At 39.5% G+C, this 18,240-nt stretch overlaps 1 protein-coding gene across 6 annotated transcripts in view; it reads left to right on the top strand.

Annotated features, from left to right (window-relative positions):
* PCGF5 (polycomb group ring finger 5) overlaps nucleotides 1–18,240 on the top strand; it is a 122,784-nt gene that overhangs the window by 92,941 nt on the left and 11,603 nt on the right. For 4 of the 6 annotated variants that reach the window (XM_025181858.2, XM_025181859.2, XM_025181862.2 and 1 more), the window contains 4 exons: nucleotides 8,177–8,232; nucleotides 8,343–8,402; nucleotides 11,117–11,188; nucleotides 15,000–15,148. In XM_025181858.2, coding sequence (XP_025037643.1) covers nucleotides 8,177–8,232; nucleotides 8,343–8,402; nucleotides 11,117–11,188; nucleotides 15,000–15,148 — 337 coding nt within the window. The remainder of the gene's footprint in view (nucleotides 1–8,176; nucleotides 8,233–8,342; nucleotides 8,403–11,116; nucleotides 11,189–14,999; nucleotides 15,149–18,240) is intronic. The other 2 variants (XM_025181863.2, XM_014570668.3) reach the window with 1 other exon arrangement.

Genomic DNA, 18,240 nt, shown 5'->3' on the forward strand with positions numbered 1-18,240 from the left:
ATAAAAGCAGCTGGCTCTCAGCTTAGGCTGTAGAGTTCACTCATTTTTATCTCTCACTGGAAGTGGTATTAGTCCCACTATATGAGACAATGAACTGCACCCAGTAGGTGTGTTAGTTACAGATGCAGATATCCACAGCTCATTTTCGTGGTTACTGATGCAGATGCACTTTTTTTTGGTCCACACAAGGCTCTAGATATAATTATTAAAATACTTCAACTTTTACTGGAACTATTATGTTAAATGATAGAAAATATTGACTTTAGAACAGTAGTTCTCAAATGTTTTGGCCCGTGGACCCCTTGGCTCAATGCAAACCTTTCCGTAGACCACTAATTTCTAATGGAAACTCACCATTAATTACATAATTATGCCCCAGCCATTTTGCTAATGTTGCAGCTAGGGAGAGAGGTTTAATTTAAATTGTTAAACAGATTAAATGTTTTAACTGTCTCATGTTAGTTTATCAAACTTCATTTTAAACAAAGTAAAATACTAATTTATGTCCAACACAAAAGGTTTAAATGTTTTCTTTATTTATGGCAGGGAACCTTTTTTGGGTCACTGATCCACAGAAAAATCAGTTAGGGACCACACAAGCGAGAAGCAAAAACACTCCTCCAAAAACTTCTAACCCTAAGTGATGTGGCCCCCAGCTGAGACACCTCGTTCCTCTTGTGATCCAGCCCCCCAGGGCAAGGAGAAGGGACAGGGAGGACTGAGGTTCAGGGCTTCCCATAGGTCAGATTTACTTTTCTGGGGCTTCGGAGTTAGTGGATTTTGTCTCCACCCTTTAGATCCTGGGGTGGAGACCAAAATGAGGGGTTCAGGTCTGCCAGCGAGTGGGATAGGAATGGGGGTGCAGGATGCTAGGTTTGGGTTGGAGGTAAGATGCAGAAGTGGGCTTGGAATAGGGTGTCTGTCCAGGCAGGAGGGAGCAAGAGCAAAGGAGGGTGCAGTGTGTAGCCAGAAGGGAGGGTGCAAGAGCAATGGTGGATTTAGGAGGAGCGTGGGTATAGGTGTCTGGCCAGGGGGGAGGTGCAGGAGCAAGGGAGAGTGCAGAAGAAGTCTTGGGATAGGGTGTCTGGCCAGGAGGGAGGGTGCAAGAGCAGGCTGGGGGTAGGAGGATTGGCCAGGAGGAAGGGTGTGTGACCAGGAGAGAGGGTACAGAGCAGGAGTGGGCAATAATTGTTGATGGGGTGGGGCCACTTCAAGAATTTGGAAAGTGATCAAGAGCTGCACAATCTTCCATTATTAATAGAGGAGGTGCAGGGGTCGGAGATGGAGGTTGGGTACAAAACGGAGCTTGGGATAAGGGATTGGGGTGTAGGATCTGGGAGGGAGTTTGAGTGAAGGATAGAATCATGCCCTGGGGGCAACGGAGTAGGGTGAGGAGGGGTCCAGGGTCTAGGAGGGAGTGTAGCTTTTGTGTAGGACAAGCCTTGGGCAAAATATGGCCCGCTGGCCAAATCCAGCCTGCCAAGCCACCACATCCAGCCTGCATATGCTGCAGGGAGCCTCAGGCAGCCTCCCCGCTTGCCTCACCTCACCCACATGCCGCTCAGAGTTGCTTCTACGTCCAGCACAGTTCCATTGGCTGTTTTCAATAACTGGCATCCATGAAGCACAAGGAGCTCCAGAGCACATGGCTGCAGCCTGTGCGGAGGCATGGCAGACAGGAGAACTGATTCAGGAATGTCTGCTGGCTGGTAAGTCTCTTTGCCAGAGCCTGCTTCTGGCCCTCCAGTGCCTCTCTTAACCTACCTTCTGCCTCCCACTCCTTCCCCGTACTCCACATAGCCAAATCCTGTCCCCCATATCCCCTCTCAGATCCAGCACCACGATGCCCTGCCCCATATCACAGTCCCCTCCTGCCCTAGTTCACAACCCAAATTCCTGCACCCCCTCCTGTACCCCAATTCCTTGCTCTAGGTAACCCCAGTCCAGTGCCGCAGGTCATAACTGCCTCTTTCACCTATACTCCCTTACCCCAAGCTCCTTTCTGCACCCGACCTCCATCTCAGACCCTGCACCTTCTCCATTAATATGGAAGAGTGCAGCCCTCAACCACTTTCCAAATTCTTGGGAGTGGCCACCCATCAATAATTATTGCTCACCCTGGTGTGCGAGCAAGCAGCGGGTGTGGGATCTTGGCGGGGGCAAGGGCAAGTGAGGAGGATTGGGGTGCAGGCTCTGAGCTTGAGGGGAGCTGCTCTGCACCCTCATAGGTCCCACTATGGTCTCCCACTGATTCCATTGGCTGCATCTCCAGCCAATGAGAGCAGCAGAGAAAGCCCATCATTAAGCTGCAGTTCTCCCAGTTGAGCTGTCTCTTTTGAGCTAATCTGGTGGGGTCAGTTCTTGGTGGACATGAGACTAAAGTACCAGCAAGCTCCTTGCTGCAGGGGAAGCAGGAGGGAATTAGCTCAAGCTGCAGACCACCTGAGAGGTGGCCACAGACCACTAGTGGATCATACTTTGAGAACCACTGCTTTAGAATTTGTAACATAGCTGTTCAGGTTTCATTTTAGAATTGGTTTGCTGAAGCATCAAAAACATTTCATTGTGATTTTGAACATCTTAGGATGTTGGGACTATTCTGAAAGGCACATCTAAAAATGACAAATACTGCCTTTTTTTTTTAAAATTCACTATTGTTTTTAGTCCGAACCTAGCATTACTTTTTTTCTGCTATGGTTTGATATATAACTTCACTGTAACAAAAAGTGAAGAGCAGGCTTTACGGGAAATACATTATATAACACAAAACCTAGTCTGTTAGAATAAAAGAAAGATCTAAAGACAATAGGCATGTGTTATGTACAAAGCAACGATTATGCTTTTAAGCAGCCACGTTGCAGCAGGTACAGCACAAAGTTCTTAGGGGAGCAGCTGGACTTGGTTTGGCTGCAGGCAGGCATGATAAGGGACAGCCCAGCGCATGAGCCTGTGAGATACAGTGTGTCCAGCGCCATGTGTTTAGCTCTTCCCCTCCATTTGCCAAGAGAGTGAAACTTTCCCTTCTCACTGAAGGCCACCACAGATCACACCCATTTGCCTTAACCCACTTTTAGCAAGATACAAAATGTGATCTCAGCAGAAGTGTCCCCCACAGGATCAGTGCTCAACTGTGAGACATCCTGAGAGGAGGGGATTATCTCCAAGGATATAAAAAGTTCTTGACTTTCAGTGACATTGGTTGCCCAATTTGCCTATTGACCATTCTGCTCTTCTTCCTCATCCATGGTGCTACCCGAGACTTCCTGAGGAGTGTCTTGGCAGGAATCCGAGGAGTGTCTTGGCAGGAATCCACGGACTGTCTAGGGAAGCTGGTCAGGTCCCCCCAAGGGTCACATGTAGCTGCTCAAAGAAGCAGCATGTTTGTGGTGATGCTCCAGACCATCCATTTGCCTCCTTTGTCTTTTGGTATGACTGCCTCAGCTCCTCTATTTTCACGTGTCACTGCTGGGCATCCCTGGCACATCCTTTCTGCTCCATGCTCTTTGTAATCTTGGCATAGATATCAGCGTTTGTTTTGCTGATTCATAGTTCTGCGAGAACCATTTCCTCTCCCCACACAACATAAGATCCAGGATCTTCTGTACACTCCATGTTGGTGCTTGTCTGCAACCTTGGGAACTCATGGAAATCTGACAGGGTACTGCCAGCTTTGAGATGTGCTCGCCAAGTTGGAAATGAAATTCAAATTTTCTCAGGGCTTTTCCTTATGACCTAGAGAGAAGTAGAATTGAAAGTCCTGGCAAGGACTGCAGGGCACTGTGGGACACCTCTCAAACGCCAAGAACATCAACTTTCACAGCACTGCATCTGCACGACCATAAAGTCGACCATGCAAGTTGGAACTTAGCACTAATCCTCGTGAAAGCAGGAGTACAGAAATTGACTTTAATGGCCCGTAAAGTCGACAAAACAGGCTTGTGGACTGATTGTTTGGAAAATTTATGTAAGTTCTATCTAAACTCCCAGTGCAAACCAGGCCTAAGATTTAAATCATGCTTTGAGACTTTAGTAACTCGGCCACAGGTTATGGCTGTTACATGAGTGGGTGGGTAAGTTTCTATGGGCTATGATGTGCAGAAGGACACACTAGATGAAGTCTATGGGCATGTCTAGACTACATGTGGCTTCTGAAAGAAGATATGAAAATTCGGCTCGCATTTGCATATCTTCCATTTTTTCCCCCCCGGAAGAGGCTTTTCTGATATTTGGCCCGTCTTCACAGGGCCAAATATCAGAAAAAAAAACCCTCTTTTGAAAGCCCCCTGTAAACCTCCTTTTAGGAGGAATAAGGGGTTTTTCGAAAGAGGGTTTTTTTCTGATATTTGGCCCCATGTAGATGGGCCAAATATCGTAAAAGCCTCTTCCAGGAAAAAACCGGAAGATATGCAAATTTGACTCAAATTTATATATCTTCTTTTGGAAGCCGTGTAGTCTAGACGTGCCCCTTGAGTCTAAATAAATTAACAGCAGTTAAGAGTTTTGGATGATGCACACACAAAACTTCAAACAGCTGTGTTTGATACAATGTCATTTTTCAAATTAATAACATCTAATATGAACAGTAAAATGGTAGACATTAAGGATTTTTTTGTTAAGAAAATATTAGTCGTGTTAGTAAAATGTTAATTAGTACGTTAGCATTTTTACACAGAGATTTACCATGCTTTTTCCATTGAATTGTGATGCTGACAAAAGTGTGCATGAGGTCATTTTCTTTTCTACGTGACTAATTATTGTGAGGGCAAGTAGTATGAGTTACAGACAGCTGACAATCAAATAGCAAGTCTTGCATTTATTATGTGACTTCTGAGGTACTAGAATTGTTTGTTTCTCTGTTGTTATTATATTGTACCTTATTTGTATACCTGAGAGTCCTATTTATTGTCCAGCTTCTGAACAGTATGCTTTACTGTTGGTGAGAGGAGATGAAACAGAGAGGAGAGAAAGGAAGAGAAAACAGGAAAGAAGAGGAAACAGAGAGGGAGAGGAGACCAAAAGGAGAGATGAAGAGTTAAGAGGGTAGACTAAGTGGATAGGAGAGTGGGTGAGATTGAGATGTAAAAGAACATTCTTAGCTTTAGTAATAAAAACATAGAACAATATTATTTTGTGGAAAATATGTTCTTATCAACTATATTAAAAAAATGGGTCATATAATTTCAGTGATAAAATTGAGAGAGAATATCAAAATCCGACATTTTTAAGTCTCTAAATGCCAGTGTATATAATATCTAACCATTACTGCAGTATGGATGGGTTAAGGGGATTGTGAGAAAATAGCTGAATTGAAGGCTTTAAAACAGGGATGGGGAACCTTTTTTGGGTCAGGGGCCATTGACCCACAGAAAAATCAGTCAGAGTCTGCACACAAGTGAGAAGCACACACACAAAAAAGTGACCCCTAACACCAGAGACTAGGGGGACCCAGGCTAGTAGCTTTTGTGTGCTTGAGCCCAGCAGAGGGATGGCAGGGGGGGCTGGAGCACCAGTGCGGGCTCTCTAATGCTGCGGGGGAGCCCTGAGCCTTGTGGGCTGGATCAAGGTAATATGGGTGCTACCTCCGGCCCCCAGGCCTTAGGTTCTCCATCCCTGCTTTAAAGCCTAATTGATCTATTGATCAGATGTAGACCCCGATTAAATGGGTACAACTCCTATCAGGTGCAGCTGGAACAGAAAACCAGTGTAAATGGAAAAATAGCATAGTTAGCATCAATTTGGCATCCAGTGGTCTCAGTTGTACCAAATTCAGCTTAGGGAAAGTTAGGAGAAAATTCTAAACCACCTTTTTGCTTTTTTGATTCTCTTCTGGCTGATGGCAAAAAGATTCCTAGCATTTCAGCTTTCTCGATAGGTCATGTTTTCTAAGGGTCTAGAAAACATGACCTATGAGGGAAGACTGAAAGAATTGGGCTTGCTTAGTTTAAAAAAGAGACTGAGAAGGCACATGACAGCTGTTTTCAAGTATCTACAAAGGTGTTACAAGGAGAAGGGAGAAAAATTGTTCTCTTTGGCCTCTGATGATAGGATAAGAAGCAATGGGCTTAAATTGCAGCAAGGGAGGTTTAGGCTGGACATAAGGAAAAACTTCCTAATTGTCAGAGTGATTAAACACTGGAATAAATTGCCTAGCAAGGTTGTGGAACCTCCATCACTGGAGAAATTAAAGAGTGGGTTGGACAGACCTCTATCAGGGATGATCTAGATCCGTGGTCACCAACCAGTAGATCGCGATGTACCAGTAGATCTCAGGGGCTCTAAGAGTAGCTCTTGAGCCCTCTCTGAACTGTGCACCTGCGCAGTACATTTACATTAGATTTCCTCATGTAATGTAGACGGGGCTTCAAGGAAGGGGCGGGGCAGTAGATCTTCGCCTGTTCTGAGACTTAAAAAGTGAACTTGGGTGTAAAAAGGTTGGAGACCACTGATATAGATGGTGCTTCGTCCTGCCATGAGGGCAGGGGACTGGTACTGATGATCTCTCAAGGTCTCTTCAGGTTCTAGTATTTTATGATACTATGATTCTATAATTTAGAGCAGGATCTAATTTATGCTGGCTGGAACCCAGCATCCTGGTTGAGGATCTGGCAGAGCCTGGTGTACTCAGACCCATTACTAGAATGTTCCACCTTCATCACACCTTCTGCATCTGTGTGAAGGGGTAAAACAAGTTGCATGGAACTAGCTCTTCTAGTTTTGTGTCACTTGTGGGATTCTCAGCAGGTGGGGTCCAGAGCTGAGTACCCAGCAAAGTGACCAGAACAGGGACCAGGGATTTAGCATAATGGTCCAAATTCAAGATGCAAAAAACAGGGTGAGCAGGAAAAGAAACTTTCTTACATCTCTTTGCTAAGTTCTTGACAATAAAGTGGAATGGAATAATCTTTGCTTTATTTTTCACTTTAATTTTTATTTTCATACTTGTCCTTCTGACTTTTGATATGTAAATTACATTCCTTTCCCACATCCAATAAATGCAATATCTGTGTAAATTATGCTATTCTACCACTTACTCCAGTCTATATTTCCTTTATATCAGAGATAACATTGACTGCATAGCTTACTATTCTATAAAACATAGCTATATTTTAAACGAATCTATTATTAGTCTGTGTTATTCATAGCCAGTGCACATACATCATTATTTAATCTGAAGATTATTTGGATGTCATATTACTATAGAAAACTGTATTTTGATTAATATATAAAAAACAGCATTATAGAAACTGAGTTCCTAGCCAGACTAGTAGAAGCTATAGCAGAAGTCTGTCTTACTTCATAAAGTTTAAGCAAGCAACTTCAGTACTAGACAGTTACCTAGTCTGTTTACATACATCAGAATACAAATATATTTGCAACCTTTATCTGTAAGTAGCCTTCCTTTTGTTAGTTTGTCACACAAACAATCATCTCATGGAACTTAACATTTGTGTGTGCTAGAATTGTATTCTAACTCTGTGGTGGTTATTCTGAAGGGCTGCTACCTATTTTAAATTATTTTTAAGATATAGTTTTTCATTGCTTTATCTTCTGGTATCTTGAGATTGTGGTGATAGACATCTTAAAAATATTTATGATCATAATAGTTTATAGCAGTGTTCTAGCCCAGAAAAAAGGTCCATAACCAAAAATTTACCAGAGAAATATGGTCAGTGAATTTATTATTTAAAGTTTTCTATGGTGGCCACCATCTTAAAATATGGGATTGGGTTATATTTTATCTCTATTTTAATTGTCTTTTTCAAATATTAAGTAAACCTCTTCACAGTAATATGTAATCATTTGCATGTGACAGAAATTAAAAAATACTATGGAAGTTTTATATAGTTACATTTTTCTCCCCCCTTCCCCTTATCCTGTGTATTTGGTTAAAATACTGACAACTTGAAGTTATGCCTGACTCTGAAACAAATTAGTGCAATTGATGGGTGAGACAAGATAACATAAGTGTGAATATATTTTCCTCAAATATTTCTTTGTTTTTCATTTTGCAATCTATTGAGTTGTGAATGATATATTACTTACAAGGAGTATTGTTATCTAATTGCTGAACTTTTTATTTTGGAGGCTTTTTAAAATTCATTTTAATGACTTGTAAGGTGTGTTCAAAATGCTGCGTAGGCATCTCTTTGAAAGATTTTTTTTTCTTCCTTGGAAGGCTGGATAACACATTAGAAGAAATTATATTTAAGCTGGTGCCTGGACTTCGAGAACGTAAGTTGCATTAGTTTTTCTGCCTTTTTTGTGTTATTGGAAACAGCATTTCTAGTGATAGTTCTGTGTTGTTGATCTGACATACCACTTTTCTTTTGTTTGTTGACTAGAGGAACTTCAGCGTGAGATTGAATTTTGGAAGAAAAACAAACCTCAAGAAAATGGACAAGGTAATTTTTTTGCTTGTTCTAACTGTAAATTTAAAAATCTATCAAGTAATGCCGCATTTCTTAAACTGTGGGTCCCGACCCCCCGGGTGCTCGCGAGCAACTTAGAGGGCGGTCGCGGTATCACAAAGTTTGAGAATCCCTGAAGTAATGTAATGGCTCTACCGTGCACCCCAGTTCCTTGCAAATACTTGTGTTTATGTACAGTTCTATTAAATTCAGTGGTTGCAACTACACAGGCACATAAAATTACACCTGTGCATAGCTGTTTACAGTTTGTCTATTTAGCGATTGTAAATTTTGAATCTAACAATTTCATCCTTATTTTTTGAAATTCATACTACTTTCTGATTTGAATTCTTAATTTCTTTTCTCTTTTGATCCTAATTATAACCCACTAGGGTTAAAACATAGAACTACATGAATCTTTATATACAGATTAATTTGTTATCAAATTTGACCAGCTGCTAAGTGGGAGGTTGTCAAGACTTAGATTTGACAAGTAACAAAAAAAAAAATTTCCTCAAGTTCTAAACTACTGCTGTACTGTATTTAGATTCCAGAATGGCCGTCTTTCACTAGTTTTCTTAAAAAACTTTTGGGTTCTTTACTGAGCTGATAAGTAGTGTGGAAAATCCAGGGGTTTTCTGTTCTCTAAACTGGCTTCATGATTTGGCTGCCACAGCCTATTTGACGTTTTGTAAATCATTTAAAGAGGTTCCGTCAATCCAAAGAGAGATTTACTATGTTGTATGAGGATTATTTGTTTCAAAGAGGCACTGTCAAATAATCTTTGTATAGGTTTTTTTAAATATACTTTCTGTTGTTTATAATATCCTGTTTTGCAGACCAAAAAAAAATTTCCTTCCTTAGTAATTTTGTACATTTATGTTTAACAAACGTGAGAGGGCAACTTGGATTTTTTTCTCTTTCTATTGATACTATTATTTTAATGTTAGACTGCAGTACAATTTAGACAAAATTTTGCTGGTCAACTACAAAGTACCAAATGTAATTTTACATATTACATTAAAAAAACTTAGAAAATATTTTCATTTATTAATTTCAGTAAAGAAAACAGAACTGTTGATAGTGTTATTTATTCATCATAATGATCCATTAAAAGAAGGGTGCAGAGTCAAGGAAATAACGGTGTAAATTACCAGTTACTGTAAATTTAGACAGTTCTAAGTATTGTATAATTGATATATTTTTAACCAGTTCATCCTTTTATATCTTCATCAAATAGTTCAGTTGTTAATCTAATATAGTTCAGTTGATGGACTTCATGAAATCAAAATGAAGTTTTGTAGTTTTGGGTGCTTCACTGTTGTGCTACAAGAGCTAAAACTGTGACACCGGTAGCCAGCCTACAAGCATAAAGGTTTCAACCATGCCTAGTAATTCCTTGCAGTGGTGATCCCATTAGCCCTTCTAGTCTCATGTCTCTCCCATATCTGTCGAAGTTCTTAACTACCAGACACTCAGAATTTTCTCTTCTGGTATATCAGTCCTGAAGGAGTGAAACCCGTTTTCCCCAGTCATGAGTTCGCTTTGGTACATATGCTTCACTCATTTTGCACAACAAACTCTTGCTTGTGGTAAAAATAAAAGTTTGTTTAATAGAAAAATAATAGATTTAAAGATGAAACGGGACGGAAAAGCAAACACAAGTTACACAGAATATAAACATAAAGACGCAGGCCTTGTCTTTACACTTCTATATATTCCCTTTTCCAATACAAGTTCCTATTGCATCTGAACAGTTTCATAGCATACTAGCCCTCAGTTTTTGGATCACTTCAAATCTTTCTTCTCTTTTAACAGGGATGTGCTTTTCTTTCTTCAGGCTATGGTAGTTCATAGTTACGGAGTTAAGGAGAAACTCCAAGCCCTCCTTATTTTCTTTTCAGTTTAAATGTCTTTCCATGGATCTTCCTGGCTAAAAGATGGATGGGTATTTGAAATTGGTATCATGTAAATAGCTAGCCAGGAAGGTGCTCTTTCCTTCCTGATTACTTTACTCCCTGTTCTGAGGTGATTCTGTAGTACTGCTGTTATAATTACAATTTTCTTCATATATATATATTATATATATATATATATATATATACACACACACACATGTACATTAATAACTATAATCTATATACAGTAAAACTCCAATAGTCCGGCATCCAATCATACAGCTCTCCCGATAGTCTGGCATCAAAATGGCAAGAGACTAGTGAGTGAGCTTCGGCAAAAACCGAGTCAGCGGCAGCAGCTGAACCGGGTGAAAAAGGGTTTAAAAAACCTAAAACATTATAGTATACTTTATACAATAAAAAGGATTAAAACACTTCATATACAGTATATACTGTATACAGTGTGTGTGTGTGTGTGTGTGTACAGTGTGTGTGTGTGTGTGTGTGTGTGTGTGTGTGTATAAAACCATCTTATAGTACCTCCTGATGGTCCAGCATATCCAATAATCCGGCACCACCTAGGTCCCAAAGGTTCTGGATTATCAGAAGTCTACTGTACATATCTCCTAATGAGCATCAAGGCCTGAACATTAAAGCTTTCATAAAAGAGCTTACTTGTCATATATTTATACATGATAACATTGTAAACAAGCATTGATTCAATTGCTTATTCTTTGAGGGTTAGAAGCCCTGTTCTCTTTGGTCATGTCTGCACCCTGATTGTCAGGATCATTAACTTTTTCTTCTTAGGTGTCTGTGGCAGCTTGCTTGTAGAGATGGCCAGGATGAGTGGAGGAGTGCTTGAGCAGGGTAGCAGAGAGTGTAAGTGAAAGGGGAACACTTGAGAATGTTATATTGTTCTCCATTCTGTTTTAATGAAATTATAAAAAAATACACCTGCAGCTTTGCCCTGCTAAAGGCTTGCGTACTCATCCTCATCATAGACCGCTGGACCTCTCTCACTCATCACTGGTGGGCAGGCAGCTTGTGAGCGGGGATCTGGCCAGCAGCAGGACCCACCAGTGCTGATGGGGGGGTGATAGAAAATATAGGACAATTTGCCTGTTTTTAGAAGTCATCTGTATATCTGCAGGAGGGCTTATATATAGGTCTGCCCCTTTAAAAACAGGACAACTGGTTACCCTAGACATAAATAACTAAAATGTAACATGTTTGTCACACTCACCAAGCATCCTGGCTATACCATGCTTGAAACTACATGCTAATATTCAGTAAAGGCACAAACAAGTTTGTTATAAGATTAAGTTATAATAATTTGTTACTATCATTACTGAGGTCTGTTCACCACAAAAGCAGTTGTCAACCTACCGAAATAGACTTTCTGTTAGTGCCAAGGGTGACCTTGGCGGAAGAAGTTTGGATTTGTAAAATACTTCTAAGTTCAGATAACAGTTTGGATAGAAGCATTTGGAATAAATTAGACACCCAGAAATTGCTTAGAAATATGCTCTGAAAAAGAATTAAGTGTACGGATTTCTAACTGAATAATTTCAATAGTGTTACATTGTGATACAGGTAGCAGTTTGCGACTGTAATTTGTGATGGATTTTTATGTCACATGGGGTTTGGTTCTTTCAGTTTGAAGAAATATCTTGGATACTGATTCAATATCATAAGTCTAAAAGGGAGGTGTTTTTTTCAATCACATCAAGTCATGCTTTCATAGATTGCTTCTACCAGATGCCTGGACTGATGCCTGGACATTGCCTAGACAAAGATCATAGTTGAAATAGCTGCAAGGTTTTTTCTCGGAAATAGCTTAGAGCTGTATAGGTCTGGGAGAGGAGTTAGAATTCCTATCAGCATGTCCTAAAAGATGTACTCTTGCATGTGTTTTTATATTGTTTATCTATTGGAAATTAGCCAATTCCCTAATCTGGCACTGGAAAAGCCTTAACAGGAAATCCAGTTCCTTAACAGAAAAGCTTTTTCTATTCAACATTGGTAACTGATGAAAATTGAAGTTAAGCAAGATATTTTTTATTTGCTGCAGAAGCCATGAGGTACAGTATTCTCCACAGACAAATGCTTGTCATGTACATTGCCTGTTTGAAGAAAGAAGTTTAATTCCTGGAATTTCACAGAACTTTCCTTGGTAGTTTGATACAATCTTGTTTATAGATTGTAAAAGGCAGTAGCAGGGACAAATAAAAACATGATTTTTTCAACTAGAAAATGTGCTGGTGATTATTGATGTCTTTTAGACATCAAGTCATTTTGTTTTTGGCTTGTCTAAGATACTACTGATTTTTTGAATGAAAAGTAACTAAAATACTACCTTAAGATAGAATTTTGTATGTAGGGGAGATCAAGGTGAATAAGTTATTATGTTTGAAAATGTGTAGATTGATTGATGCATGAGAAATTTTTTTCCATATAGTTTTGACTCTGGTTTCACATTTTAACTGTTTTTATTCTGTATGAGTAGTTTGAGTTAAAAATACAAAACATAATTGTATTACATAATTGTATAACAGAGTAACAGAATAGGCAAAAATTAATTGGTTCAAGTCACCTGTTTATCTTATGAACCAGCTTTTGCATGCATGTGAATCGGAGTTGATAGCTCTGATTATTTAAACTGTTCTTTTGTTCTAGTTTCATGTTTATTTTTCAGTTTTTATCAGCTACTCATTTTTCTGTTACTTGTGTCAGCTCTTTATCAGTCTTAATATCTTGAATTAGTTCTTTGTGCCTGCAATGTGCAGCTTTTGCTGGTAACCCTATAAATAAAATAGAGGGATGCTGAACTCGCCACTGTTAGCTGTAGATGATAGGTGTGTTGTATATTGTCTTCCAAACTGATTAAAAACTAAACCAATTATAAACGCATCATTTTCCTTTGGCATCTGATTAGTTTTATTTGTATTACAATAATACCCAGAGGTCCTTGTTAAAATTAGGGCTGTGCCCTTTTTACTAGCCACAAGGGAGAGTAACAGGGGAGGAGGGGATGGAGAAGGGTGAATAGAGACGGAGCACAGGGGAAAGAGCAGTGTTTGCGTGGGGACTCAAGGAGAAGTGGCCATGCAGAGGCAGGTCCTAAGGGGGAGTGGCAGTGCAGGGGCAGGACCACAGTTTAGGTCCTCCTAATTCTAGGAAGCTTCCACTGATAGTGGAATCTATTGTGCTAGATACTATAATATCCATGGTAGGAGACACTCCATAAGATGCATCTATGCAGCAGTGTTATTTCAGAATAATGGCCGTTATTCCAAAATAACAATGCGAGCAGCTACACAATAATTCTGTTATTTCAAAATAAATTCGAAATAATGGATAGCTTATTCTGACTTCGGTAAATCTCATTCTACTAGGAATAATGCCTATTCCAAAGTAGCGATTTCAGAATAGCAGTAGTGTGGATGCTCCACTGTTATTTCGAAATAGCTCCTCTCCACGGCCATTCAAACTAATTACTTTCCTGTATCTCCTGGGGCTCTAAATTGAGGTAGCACATCCACATTAGGGATGCCTACCTCAGACTAATTTTGAGGCTTTCCTTTAGTGAATACATGCGATTTTGGGGTATTTCTTCCAGAATAGCTTATTTTGAAATAAGTGTGCAATGGAGACGTACCCATAGAGCTTACACAGTAAATTAAGATGCAACAAGTGGGTGTAACAAATAAATGGAGGGAAGGGGGTGAGGGAGGATAAAAGGTAACTGTGATAAAAACATATAGTTACCCAGACTATGCCTTCACTTAAAAAAAAAAAAAAAAGAGGGTTTTTACAGCAGGATATTTTACACATTATCTGTAAAATCCTAGTGGACACAGGGCACCTGTACGTTTTATAGCAAAGTTAATACTGTACCTCTACATTTAATTGATCTTGCCTAGTAAGAATAAACTTCATCACCTGCAGGATTTTACTGCACGATAGTTAATGCATGTTATCCCACAACTAATACATGTTAGTTTGGCGCAGTTAAATGGGGTTGATTTATTCAGAGAGATGAGTTTTTTTACTTACAGGAAGTAAACACTCAAAAATAGACATCCATAATCACTACTAGCCACCTGCCTAACCACTGTGTGTAAAGTAGAAGTCTTTTGTCTGCATCTAAAATTATAATTGGAGTAGTAAACTTCAATTTTCAGGGATTGTATATGAAGGGGGGAGGAATAGTTCAGTGATCTGAACATTGGCCTGCTAAACCCACAGTTGTGAGTTCAGTCCTTGAGGGGGCCATTTAAGGATCTGGGGCAAATCTGCTAGGGATGGTGCTTCATCCTGCCATGAGGGCAGGGGACTAGACTCAATAACCTCTCAAGGTCCCTTCCAGTTCTATGAGATAGGTATATCTCCATCCATCCATATATATATATATATATATATAAATATAAAAGAAATTCGTAAAGCATGCATTGAATGAAATTCAGTCCAGTGGCATATTTTTAAAGAACGTATTTTGAAAACCATGCCACATTTAAAGTAACTGAATCAAAGCGTTTTGATGCATTTGAGAGAATCTAGCTTTAAATATATCTTTGATTTCATATCTATAGCTCTGTGTGTGTAAATGTACTAAATTAATTCCCAGGCATTGCAAACCATTCCTTTCAGTTGTAATATATCCGAATAATCTGATCTTTATCTTTTACAGATGAAAGTCCAAAAGCTGAAAAGCCCAAAGTAGATGAAGAGGGTGATGAAAATCAAGACGATAAAGACTATCATAGGAGCGACCCTCAGATTGCTATTTGCCTTGATTGTTTACGCAACAATGGGCAGTCAGGGGATAACATAGTAAAAGTGAGTTGTTGGAAAGAATCTTTGCTGCTTATTATTTCCTGGCAATTTAAGATAAACTTCCATGGGAGAGAACTTTGCTGTGTTCATAACCTTTAACTCTCTTCATTGTTGCCATAACAAAATCTTCTCTTGGTTGAAGCATTATATTCATAGTTAGCTGAATATAAAATTACTCATTTGTGATTAACCTTTTCAATAAGCTACAGAATTAGCACATATCGTGGTAAAACAGGATAAGAATTGAAATGACAAATAGAAGTGTACGCCATAGTATTACAATACATTACACCATCTTCTGTTGTGATTTGTCCACTTACAGGAACAGGCTCAAATGTCTTCCCATCACTTTCACCAAAAAAAGTATTTAGTATTTTTAAAACAAGGATTGCTTCAGAACTGAGAGCCTGATCTCCTGAGCTATAAACCTGATTTTGACACTAACTTGTTCTGTGACCCTGGGCAGGTCACTTTCTCTATTTGAAAAATGAAAATGAGGCTTTCTTACCAGTTTTACAATACTTGGAGGTATTTACTTTCTCTCATGTCTGAGCCCTTCCTAAGCGGAATAAGTTAATGAATCCTTGCAGCCTTTATTGTCAAATTGACAAACTGCTGCAGAGAGAAAATCATAAAAGGGGAAAAACAAAACACCTAGTTAAATATTACAGAATGCTTTACTCTATAGCTGTGTGTTTTGAACAATCATGCTAAATATTTGAAACTCTTAGGGTATGTCTACACTAGCCCCCTAGTTCGAACTAGGGAGGCTAATGTAGGCATTCGAAGTTGCAAATGAAGCCCGGGATTTAAATATCCCGGGCTTTATTTGCATCTTCCCATCCGGGCGCCATTTTTAAATCCCCTTAGTCCGAACTAACTGCCCGCAGCTACATGCGGCAGTCAAACTTTAACTCGAACTAAGTCCTTAGTTCGAGTTAACTGTTACACCTCATTCCACGAACTAAGGACTTAGTTCGAGTTAACGTTTGACTGCCACGTGTAGCCACGGGCAATTAGTTCGGACTAAGGGGATTTAAAAATGGCTCCCAGAAGGGAAGATGCAAATAAAGCCCGGGATATTTAAATCCTGGGCTTCATTTGCAACTTCGAATGCCTACATTAGCCTCCCTAGTTCGAACTAGCGGGCTAGTGTAGACATACCCTTATACAGTAGAAAAATCTTTCTTCTAACCCAGAATTAATAAAACTGTTTGTCCATGTCCCTCTCTCAGCTTTATATGTCACATGTGTCAAGAAATGTCTATCTCTTTCAAGATAGGCCTCTGTGTTTTGCAGCTTGGATGAAAAGTATTAAACACATACTTGCTAGGGATGTGAAAGTATAACCATGTATATGGTTAACCTTCATGCTTACTTGCAAGCCATGGGCTAACCTTCATAGTTATATGCAAACTTCCAGTATGCATGGGGAGCCAGCTTAAAAGTCGACTCCCCGCATGCACTGTCTCCGGGGGAGCCATATGCTCCCCACATGCTGCTGCCTCTGTGCTAGAGTCTGCCATAACAGGTCACCTCTCAACATTGGAACCTCAGAGTTTTCACTGGATTATTTGAGAGGTTTTAATTTTCAACTCTTATGAGCCAAAAAAGTTTCAAGAAGTGTTCTATCTGTTCAGCAATCATGTGACTGTTTCTCTTTCATGTTATTCATTTCTGTATTTTTTTTAAACTTACAAATACTGATATACTTGAAGAACATGCTTTGCCAATTTTGTGGATTCATGTAATAGAAAGTTAAAACCAATGTAATAGAGGGTCAGTGGGGGATAGAAGCCTGATCAGAGAGTGTGTCTATACAGCACTCTAAACTTGAAATAAGATACGCAATTTGTGTAGCGTGAATTGCATATCTTATTTCAAGTCTATTTTGAAGTAGCTTATTTTGAAATTTGGTACATCTACACAGTGCCAGATTTTTAAATAATGTTCTATTTCAAGACATCCCTTAACTCTCATGGAACAAGGGCTACCGGGATGCCAAAATGGCACACCCATTATTGCGAAAAATATTTTGAAAAACAGGCGGCTTGTGTGGATGCGGGATAACTATTTCTGGATACTGGAATCCGGGAAAAAAAAATCAGACATTGAAAATATACTTCACTTAGGAAGAGTGTTTCCAGTTTGCATTATAGAAAAACCTCTCATATTCAAATGAGCTGATGGCAGCCAAATCAAGAAGAAATGCCAGGGCTGAAAAAAATCAGATGGCTACCAACGTGGACATTTTGGAGATGGTGGGTTAAGGCTATAAGAAATTATCGGATGACCAGGCTTCTAGCAGTAAAGAATGAAATCACTGATTTGGAAGATTGATTCACTGTTATTGAGTCACTGTAGACACATGCCTACGAAACATTAGAGAGACAGACAGAGCTGCAGAGGCATATACATGACATTGATGGATCAGAAAATAGAGTGAGAAGGAACAACAAGAGAATTAGGGAACTCCCTTAAAACCCAGAAGGAGAAACCCAGCTGTCTGTAACACTTTTAATTGTACAATTGTTAAATCTGAGCTCTCTGGAAGGAGTGGAGAGAGTATGCAAGGGGTGTTTTCCCCCCTCTGGTATGAATAATAATAGTAGATACAATGATATATTTGTGACAATTCACCATTATCAGCAGAAAGACAGAGCTCATTCAAAGCTTATACTCAAGGCCAAAAGTTGTTTTTCAGTGAGCAGTTTTCCTGAACTTGAAAGAATGAAAAGAGACCCAGGGGAAATCACAGCAATGCTCAGAAGGGCAAATATCTACCACAGATGGGGTTTCCAATTTGAATTCTCATTCATCTTCCAAAATTGGTATTATACAGCAAGAGACTTTAAATAAATAAATACATTCTCTAGTCACTTGAACTAGAACTCTGGAGCTCAGTTATGCCAGAGATAGAAACCAAGAATAAAATACTGGGAAAATCCTGACAGATGGTGAAACTTGAGAAAGGAGGATAGGAAAAGAAAAGACAAGTCCTCTAGATAATGTACTGTCAGTGATAGAAATGAACCTGAAGAGGAATAAGATAAAGATTACCCATAAGGGACTTCCTGATGTCATCAAGAAAGAAC

Source organism: Pelodiscus sinensis, chromosome 8 (genome assembly GCF_049634645.1).
Source record: "Pelodiscus sinensis isolate JC-2024 chromosome 8, ASM4963464v1, whole genome shotgun sequence".
NCBI lineage: Eukaryota > Metazoa > Chordata > Testudines > Trionychidae > Pelodiscus > Pelodiscus sinensis.